The sequence below is a fragment of the Tupaia chinensis genome, unplaced genomic scaffold (assembly GCF_000334495.1).
Source record: "Tupaia chinensis unplaced genomic scaffold, TupChi_1.0 Scaffold000226_1, whole genome shotgun sequence".
Lineage (NCBI taxonomy): Eukaryota > Metazoa > Chordata > Mammalia > Scandentia > Tupaiidae > Tupaia > Tupaia belangeri.
Window position 1 is genome coordinate 10,849 of NW_006159701.1, and position 9,739 is coordinate 20,587.

Consider the following 9,739-nt stretch of genomic DNA (forward strand, 5'->3'; position numbering starts at 1 on the left):
AACCCCTAAGGGGCCAGCCTCTCCCTCAGTGGCTCCCCAACACCCCCAATCAGCCTGGAGCCCATCCTTGTCCCATCCCACCTGTTGGGGAAAAAAATCTTTCACAAGATGTTGTATTTCTTTTTATTTTTTGGAGAGGTTTTTGCTATAGGGCATGTGCGCTCACCAGACAGACATAGAGACAGAAAGTGAGAGATCATCCCCCCCACCCCAGGGGGAATGGCCACGCCGCAATCCCTTCTTCTCCATTCTCCTCTCAGGATCTTGGACATGCACGCGCACGTGCCCGACATGAGTTTTAAGCCACCAGGTCCGGGACGCGAACCAAGGTCGACTACATGGGAGTCCAGCGACACAGTCATTATGCTAACTGCTGGTCTCAAGATGTTGTATTTCTGTCATGAGGCTAAGGGGGTCCACCCATGGTGGAGCAACTACTGAGTCTCTGTGCTCTGCCGGCAGGGACCACATGGAAGGCCCTAGATTGACACCTGGTCCAGCCTATAGGCCGGGCACAGAGGGTGTGCCTATAATGCCGAGAACCCAGGATGCTGCAGCTGGCCTGGACAGCAAACCGTCCCCCTCCAGAGAGATGGCCACGCTACACTATCTAAGAAGAGGTGGTACGGAGGCATGCACCTGCAGTCCTGGCTGAGCGGCTGAGGCAGGAGCAAGCAAGATCCCGTTTTAAAAACCAAACAGCCAACCAGTGGTGTGGTCGTGAAGGCAGCCAGAGCCCATGTGGCTGACGGTGCAGTTTAAGTGCCGGCCCTGACAGCTTGAAACACACACCAGGCACGTGTGTGTGTGCACGCCCAAAATACCCAGAGGAGAATGGAGGAGAAGGGACTGTGGTGTGGCCATCCTCTCTAGGGGTGATTTCTCATGTTCTCCCTCTTTCCGGCAAGCATACAAACCCTGTAACAAATGAAAAACAAGAAATAAACAAAAGCGGTCATATGTACAAAGCCGCCACGTCCGTGAGGTGACCAGCTCTAAGCAGGACATCTCTGTGCAGTGCACGGCCTGCACTGCTGGCCTCCAGAACTGCCAGCGTCCGAAACCCAATGAGACACGTGAAGAGCTTAGCAGACGCCCGGGAAGGACTGTGCACGCCTGCTATGCCCAGGCAGGGCTTGGCCTTGGGAGGCGTTTTCTCAGCCCTTAATTACATCACAGTAGAAGGACGACTGCAGAGATGGAAGTCCCCTTCCTTTCCAGCCACAGGGGGTGCCCTGGTGGGGATTGCTGTCCCCCTTCCCTCCTCTGCAGGACAGAGTCCCCAGCCCTGGCCCGTCACCTTTTGAGCCACATCAGCGCCAGCGTGGCCCCCACCTTGGGCCACTCTGCCCCGTACATCTCTTTCTCCACCTCCAGGATGTTCTGCAGGGTCCGGAACTTGGTGGGGTTGGTGTCGTACACGGCTTTGATTTTCTGAAATGGAGCACAGGGGTTTGCCCCTTGGAAAGGTGGCTCAGGCAGACGGCCACCCGCCAGCACCTCTCACTCCTCCCGCCTGTTAGGAAGGAGCGGGAAGAAACTTGTCGAGGTGAGGTTTGTCGTAGTAATGCCCACGACCTTCCGAGCAGCTCCCGAGAGCAGCGAGGGCAAGGTCACCTGGTACAGGTGACAGCAAGCCCCAGCCCTGGCTGGCTCAGAGGCCATGTCCCAGCCACTGCCACTAAGGGCACTCCGTGGTCACCGAGTACCTGAAGCGCCACGATTACGGACAGGCAGGAGTAGGCTCTCGGACTCAAAGACATCCGGGAACCTGCAGAGGCCCACATCGGAGCCAGGCAGTCCTGGTCTGAATCCCAGCTCTGCCACTTATTTGCTGTGTGACCTTAAGCGACTCCTTCAACCCCTCTGAGTCTTAGCCTGGCCCTCTGTAAACAGCGGACCATGGCAGAACCGGCCTCCAAGGACTGCGGGAACGGAGGTACGCAATGTGTTCAGGCCTCCGGCGGGGCCCTCCGTGGATCCTCACCAGAAGGGAGTCTCTGGCTGGCGGGCGGCATTGGGAACTCCCAGGACTGGGGAAGGGGACAGCCAGGTCAACTCTGCCCGGGGATATGGGGAGCTTGCTTCTTTTTATTAGCTATAGGGCGTGTGTACTCAACAGAGACAGAGGAAGAGAAACAGGGAAAGTGAGAAGTCACCGTTCAGGGGGATGGCCACACTGCAACCCCTTCTCCATTCTCTCGGGATCTGGGGCATGCGTGCACACGCGCCCGGCATGTTTTCCAAGCTACCCAGTCCAAGACTCAAACTGTGCAGTCGGCCCTCTGGGATCCAGCCATCTTAACCACCATGCGACGGCTGGCCCTGGGAGCTCACTTCTAGCTTCTCAGGGGATAGAGGAACCAAGAGGCTCCTCTTCAGGGCCAGCCCTTCGGTCTCCCACCCCAGTCCAGCGTGACTAAAGGCTGTGACTGCCAAGGAGGACCGAGAACCTTGAGCCCTGAACCAGGTGAGCTTGGGGATGAACCCATTTTTGGTGTCTCCTAGCCCGTCCTTGGGTGGGGAGTTTGCAGCTAGGGGCAGGACACTGGTGACCAGAGGTGGGTTTCGATCCCTGATGTTGGTCCTGGGGTGCAGCTGCCGGCCGGGGTACATACCGTGATGTTGCCACTTATGTCTGCCTTGATGGGAGTAAACACTGGGGACCCGAGGCAATCTGGGGACAAAATGAGAAGATAGATTTAGACTCCCTGCAAGGGTGACATTCAGGACCACCAGGAGCCACGGAGGCCTGGGGACAGGCGGGACGGTCGCTAGGCGTGTCTGGGGGGAGGCGGGTTCACGGATGTTAGAAAGGTTCTGTGGGAAGTAAATTTAGTGCTGGGCTCCAGGTAAAGCCAGTTCCTTATTTCAGGACTTATCGGGACCTTTAAAACCCAAGCAGAATATCTAAGGGACAGGCCTTTGGTCCACTCTGCTCTTTCTCCCTAAACAGCATGCACTACCGTACGGAACCTTCTGGAATTGCTGGCAATGTTCTACATCCGCACTGTCCAATGTGTACCCACATGGAGCTAGTGACTCATGAAAGGTGGTGACTGTGACTAAGGAACCGAATTGTCATCGTAGTTCATTTTCATTCGTTTAAATTTAAATAGCCACACATGGGTGGGCCAGGCTACTGGACAGCACAGCTATACGGCATCTTAAAGAACTAATGCTGGGAGACGCCATCCCCAGGGAAAGCCAACGCCCAGGAGGCCGGGCAGGGGCCTTGGGGTTTCGACCAAGTGCCTGTGCAGGGATGGGTGGCCGGGGGAAGAACTTCTGCAGGCCAGTTCCACCCGAGGTCACCCTGCACACCTGGACGGCCATCTGGAACGTTCTAGTGACAGCAGTGAAAAGAGCGGTCCTGGACAACCCGCTGCAGACACTCCAAACAAAAGCTCCCACAGCCCGACCTCCTCGGGAAGAAGGTGGCAAGGGAGGACGGAACTCTGACCATCCGCTAGTCCAGGGCTGTTTCCAGGGGACCTGGGAGAGTCACAGACACAGAAATTAACAGAGACCTGCAGACACTGCAGACCCACTGCGAGCGGGATGCTACAGCCTGTCCTTGGCAGGGTGGTTAGTTTGTTGTAGTTTGTTTTATAATAGGGCGTGTGTGCTCACCTGAAAGAGAGAGACAGAGGGAGGGAAAGTGAGAAATCACCCCCTGGGGGGGATAAGGGACAGGCCTTTGGTCCACTCTGCTCTTTCTCCCTAAACAGCATGCACTACCGTACGGAACCTTCTGGAATTGCTGGCAATGTTCTACATCCGCACTGTCCAATGTGTACCCACATGGAGCTAGTGACTCATGAAAGGTGGTGACTGTGACTAAGGAACCGAATTGTCATCGTAGTTCATTTTCATTCGTTTAAATTTAAATAGCCACACATGGGTGGGCCAGGCTACTGGACAGCACAGCTATACGGCATCTTAAAGAACTAATGCTGGGAGACGCCATCCCCAGGGAAAGCCAACGCCCAGGAGGCCGGGCAGGGGCCTTGGGGTTTCGACCAAGTGCCTGTGCAGGGATGGGTGGCCGGGGGAAGAACTTCTGCAGGCCAGTTCCACCCGAGGTCACCCTGCACACCTGGACGGCCATCTGGAACGTTCTAGTGACAGCAGTGAAAAGAGCGGTCCTGGACAACCCGCTGCAGACACTCCAAACAAAAGCTCCCACAGCCCGACCTCCTCGGGAAGAAGGTGGCAAGGGAGGACGGAACTCTGACCATCCGCTAGTCCAGGGCTGTTTCCAGGGGACCTGGGAGAGTCACAGACACAGAAATTAACAGAGACCTGCAGACACTGCAGACCCACTGCGAGCGGGATGCTACAGCCTGTCCTTGGCAGGGTGGTTAGTTTGTTGTAGTTTGTTTTATAATAGGGCGTGTGTGCTCACCTGAAAGAGAGAGACAGAGGGAGGGAAAGTGAGAAATCACCCCCTGGGGGGGATGGCCACACCACAATCCCTTCTCCTTTATTCAAGTCAAGGGATTTGGGGCATGCCCAGTATGACTTTCGAGCTGCCAGGTCCAGGACTTGAACCACGGAGTTGACTAAGTGGGATCCAGTACCTTAACCTCCACGTCATCTGCTGGTCCTGGCATAGTGGTTTTTCTAATGCATAATAAGCCTCCCTTCTGTCCTTCCATTTTTGCTATAGAGTCCACACACTTACCAGAGAGGATGAGAAAGAAAGAGAGAGGGAGGGAAAGTGAGAAATCACTCCCCGGGGAAATGGGGCGGGGAAATGGGGCAGGGAAATGGCCATGCAGCAATCCCTTCTCCATTCTCCTCTCTCAGGATTTTGGGCGTGCACGCGGATACACGTGCGCCTGGTATGCTCAGGAGTTGCTGGGTCCAGGATTTGAACCGGGCAGTTGGCCATGTGGGATCCAGCTGCTTTAACTACCAACCCACCAGCTGGCCTGACAGGCTGATTTTCAACCAAGGCCTTCAACCAGAGGAGACACGAAACCTCGATGACTGGGGGTGGCTTATGGCCTTTCTGAATGACTCGGGTCACTCAAGGCACAGGGCAGAGATGCAGAAAAATGCTGTTCAGCTTCCCTGGCTCTGAAAAGGCTCCTGTGCACTCAGCGGTCCTGCCCTGGCGGCAGAAGAAAGGCTGTTTGTTCCATGTTCTCCAGGCCGTGTGCTCCGAGGGTCACGAGGCCGCTGTGGTCAGCAGAGCCTGCCCCAACAGCAGCTGGAACCACCACCCAGGCCCGAGTTCTGGCCAGCTGGGGGAGAGCGCAGTGCTGGGACCGCACTCGTGGGGCTCAGGTCTCAGCAGCACAGTGGGGGGAACACAGACCCCACGACCGAGGAGTGGGAGGCAGAGGCACCTGGAAATGGGCTGCTGTGATTAGAGGAGGCAGCATGGTGCTCTACAGCCACCCAGTCCTAGGTTTGGACCTCACCTCTGCTGGGACTTTGGCCAAGAGACTTAGCCGCTCTGGGCTCAGGTCCTTCACTGTCTACAGCCCAGAGGTGCCGTGGACACAGGAAGAGCTCCAGGTGTCATACCACCTGCTGACAGCTCTGGGCCTGTGTTCATCTAGGGTGAGTCTAAGGATATCGAGCCCAGAGAAGCCAGGTGACTGTCTGGGGTCACACAGCAAGTGGCAGGAACCCCGACACAGTCAGAGAGCCGGGACTGGGCCCACCACACCCTCACCTTTCTTCCAGGTCCCAACTGCTGGTGTGAACGCAGGAAAAGGCAAGGACTCCGACAGGAAAACCAGAGATGCCTTAAATTCCCAAGCATGGGCGGCCTGCCTCACAATCTGAACTCGAGCTCGCCCCTGCCCTGGGCAGACGTGACATGTTTCTAGCAGGTTCCTCTAGCTTTACCTTTCCTACAGACCGCAGCCCTGCCCAAAGTTACCCTTCTTGTTTGACTAGTTTTGTAGTTACCCCAAACTTCTTTTTTTTTTTTTTGAGAGAGAGAGATTTTCACTATGGGGCACATGTGTTCACCAGACAGACAGAAAGCGAGAAATCACCCTCCCAGGGGGATGGCCACACCACAATCCCTTCTCCTCCATTCTCCTCTTGGGATCTTGGGCACACACGCACATGTGTCTGGCGTGTTTTAAGCCGTCGGGTCTGGGGTTTGCAATCAACTACATGGGAGTCTAGCGATGTAACCATTATGCCATCTGCTGGTCCCCAAACTTGTTTTCTTTTTTTTTTTTTCTGGAGAGGTTTTTGCTATAGGGCGCATGCACTCGCCAGACAGAGAGAGACAGAAAGACAGAAAGTGAGAAATCACCCCCCCAGGGGGGATGGTCACACCGCAATTTCTTCTCCTCCATTCTCCTCTCGGGATCTTGGGCACGCACGCACACGCGCCCAGGCATGATTTAAAGCCACTGGGTCCGGGACTCAAACCGTGGTCAACTATGTGGGAGTCCAGCGATATAGCCATTATACTAACTGCTGGTCCCAAACTTTTTTTTTTAAACTGTTGTCTGCGAACGGGCTGTAAGGATGCCATTTGGATCCCTGCCTAGAGAGAGGGAGGGGGCTTGGAGGGTTTTCTAATTTATCATCTCACCTCGATGCAGAAGGGAAGCTGTCTTCAAAAAGGAAAAAATAAGATTAGATGCCGGCATGATGCCAGCATCTTTGTGAACACATTCAGATGGGCATGGAGTCCAGACAGAGTAAAGCCCTGGGTATCTGGGATACCCAGCCAACAGTTCCTTCCGGTGAGTGGAGAGTTTGTCCTAACCATGCCACTCAATCCAGAAGGCATAAAGAAAAGGCCAATAAGTCTGATTACAAGAAACAGAAACTTCCTGCATCAGCCGGGGGAGAAGTTCCACTGCCATTCAAAGCCAAACCATGAGGGGGGAGGAGGGTAGAGTTTGTGCAATAGATATAACATTAGAAGGTTATTATCCTAATATGTAAAGAGTTCTTATGAATCAATAAGAAAATAAATCAAGCCTATAGAACACCCTTACAGGAATGGCCACACCACAATCTCTTCTCCATTCTCTCAGGGTTGTGGGCATGCACGCACACACACAGTGTTTTCCAAGCCGCGGGGTCTGGGACTGAAACTGTGCAGTCGGCCATACGGGATCCAGCTGCCTAATCACCATGCCACCAGCTGGTCCCAACATTCTTATAAAGGTTTGCCCTACTAATGTCATGAGTCCCCTCCAACTTTCACCGAATGGTTTTAGACAGCACACGTTTAGAATTTCAAGACAGCCACGCTTATTTTTTTGAAAAACTCCTCTTGATGGTGCCGGCTACTGCATCCTGCTTCGATTCTGCCGGATACTTGAAAAGCAAAAAGCCCGCTGTGTCAGAGTCGCCTGCGAAGGAGGAGACAGGCCCGGAGCAAGGGTTTCGTGTGTGACCTCTGTGGCCATCTGGCTGGACAAGGGTCCTTTCGGGCTTCCTGCCCATGTCTCTGCTGCAGCTCTGATGGGCGGTGTTGTCCCCCTCAGCCCCCAGTCGCCACGTGCCACACGGCAACAGGCTCGTTTCCTCATTTTCTGACCTCAGCAGAGCTGGGGTGCACCGGTCGTTAGGCCCTGAGTGAGACCACAGCATAGATCTGGAAACTCCCATCTGAGTGGCCCCTCGACATCTGCCTCCAGCCAACAGCCTCTGTCCCCTGCCCACCCTGGCCCATCCTCTCACTGCATCTCAGAAATAATTTTCAGTCAAAAACAAAAAGCAGAATGGCCCCAAGGCCTGGCGGTTAAAGGAGCTAGATCCCACATGGCCAGTTGCATGGTTTGAACCCTGACCTGGGGGCTTGAAAAACACTTTGGGTATGTGTACAAGGGAGTGTGCCCCAAGCCCCGACAGGACAGAGAGCTGGAGAAGGGACTGTGGTGTGTGATTACACCTCATTGGGGCGTGCTTCCTCCCCTTTTCTCTCTCTGCCTAGCACAAACCCTCTGGCAACAGAGGCAGAAAAACAAAAAGAAAGTACCGTGTTTTTCAGATGGACAGCTTCACTCAGCCTGTGTGATTCAGGAAAGAAACACACCTAACCCAACCCAGTAATCTCATTTCCAAACTGGAAGTACAGGATGCTCACACGACAACGCGAGGAGCCTGGTGAGGAGGTTCTATTTCAAATTCGATTTTCGTTTTCATGGCTGGGTCATAAAGTTCGGTTGTTAAACACACGGGACAAATGACCTTTATAGGTCCTGGGTTACAACGCCCATAATTGGAGGCACTCGAGTTACACTGATAGCGATGAATCATTTAGCAATCTGGGGGCTGTGGGCTCAGTTTACAACGAGGCCTACTCCAAAGGGTAGAGGCCTACGGGTGCCCACGGTCTGCTCCTCTGAATGCCATCTGAAGAGGGACGAAAGAACAGGTCCAAAACAACTCAGAATGCTGCTTTACAAGGGCACTCCTGGGCCAGCAGGTGGTGTGGTGGTTGGGGGCCCCAAGGCCTGGCGGTTAAAGGAGCTAGATCCCACATGGCCAGTTGCATGGTTTGAACCCTGACCTGGGGGCTTGAAAAACACTTTGGGTATGTGTACAAGGGAGTGTGCCCCAAGCCCCGACAGGACAGAGAGCTGGAGAAGGGACTGTGGTGTGTGATTACACCTCATTGGGGCGTGCTTCCTCCCCTTTTCTCTCTCTGCCTAGCACAAACCCTCTGGCAACAGAGGCAGAAAAACAAAAAGAAAGTACCGTGTTTTTCAGATGGACAGCTTCACTCAGCCTGTGTGATTCAGGAAAGAAACACACCTAACCCAACCCAGTAATCTCATTTCCAAACTGGAAGTACAGGATGCTCACACGACAACGCGAGGAGCCTGGTGAGGAGGTTCTATTTCAAATTCGATTTTCGTTTTCATGGCTGGGTCATAAAGTTCGGTTGTTAAACACACGGGACAAATGACCTTTATAGGTCCTGGGTTACAACGCCCATAATTGGAGGCACTCGAGTTACACTGATAGCGATGAATCATTTAGCAATCTGGGGGCTGTGGGCTCAGTTTACAACGAGGCCTACTCCAAAGGGTAGAGGCCTACGGGTGCCCACGGTCTGCTCCTCTGAATGCCATCTGAAGAGGGACGAAAGAACAGGTCCAAAACAACTCAGAATGCTGCTTTACAAGGGCACTCCTGGGCCAGCAGGTGGTGTGGTGGTTGGGGCACTGGATCCCACATGGTTAACTCCACAGTTTGAATCCCAGACCCAGAGGGTTCAGACATGCTGGCCATATGAACATGTGAGCCCAAAATCCCAAGAGGAGAAAGGAGGAGAAGGGATTAAGGCGTGGCCATCCTCCCTGATGTCTCTCTCTCTGTCTCTCGTTCTCCAGCGAGCACACATGTTCTGTGACAAAAAAAAAGTCACCCCCCATGGGCCAGCAGGTGGCATGGTGGTTAAGGTGGCTGGACCCTACGCTGACAACACAGTTCGCGTTTCAGACCTGACAGCTTGAAAACACGTTGGGTGCATGTGTGTGCCCAAAATCCCAAGAGGAGAATGGAGGAGAAAGGATTGTAGTGTGGCCATCTCCTTGGGAGGGTGTTTTCTCATCTGTTCCTCCCTCAGTCTCTCTCTGGTCAGTGCACGCACTCACTAGCAAACTGAAAAAAAAAAAGAAAAAGAAAAGAAAAAGAAAAGTTCTCCTGCATCTGTAGAAATGAGCAAAAATGATCTCACAGGAGTAGAGAAATGAAGGAGGACTGCTAGAGGCTGGGAGGGTGGGGGCAGGGAGGGGGC

General features: G+C 53.9%; 1 protein-coding gene across 1 annotated transcript in view; it reads right to left on the reverse strand.

Moving 5' to 3' along the window:
• The window catches only part of GLTP (glycolipid transfer protein), a gene marked incomplete at its 5' end in the record, with an annotated part of 36,286 nt that overhangs the window by 7,697 nt on the left and 18,850 nt on the right, over window positions 1-9,739 (reverse strand). The window contains 2 exon segments of the mRNA XM_014587603.2: window positions 1,301-1,434; window positions 2,619-2,677. Coding sequence (XP_014443089.1) covers window positions 1,301-1,434; window positions 2,619-2,677 — 193 coding nt within the window.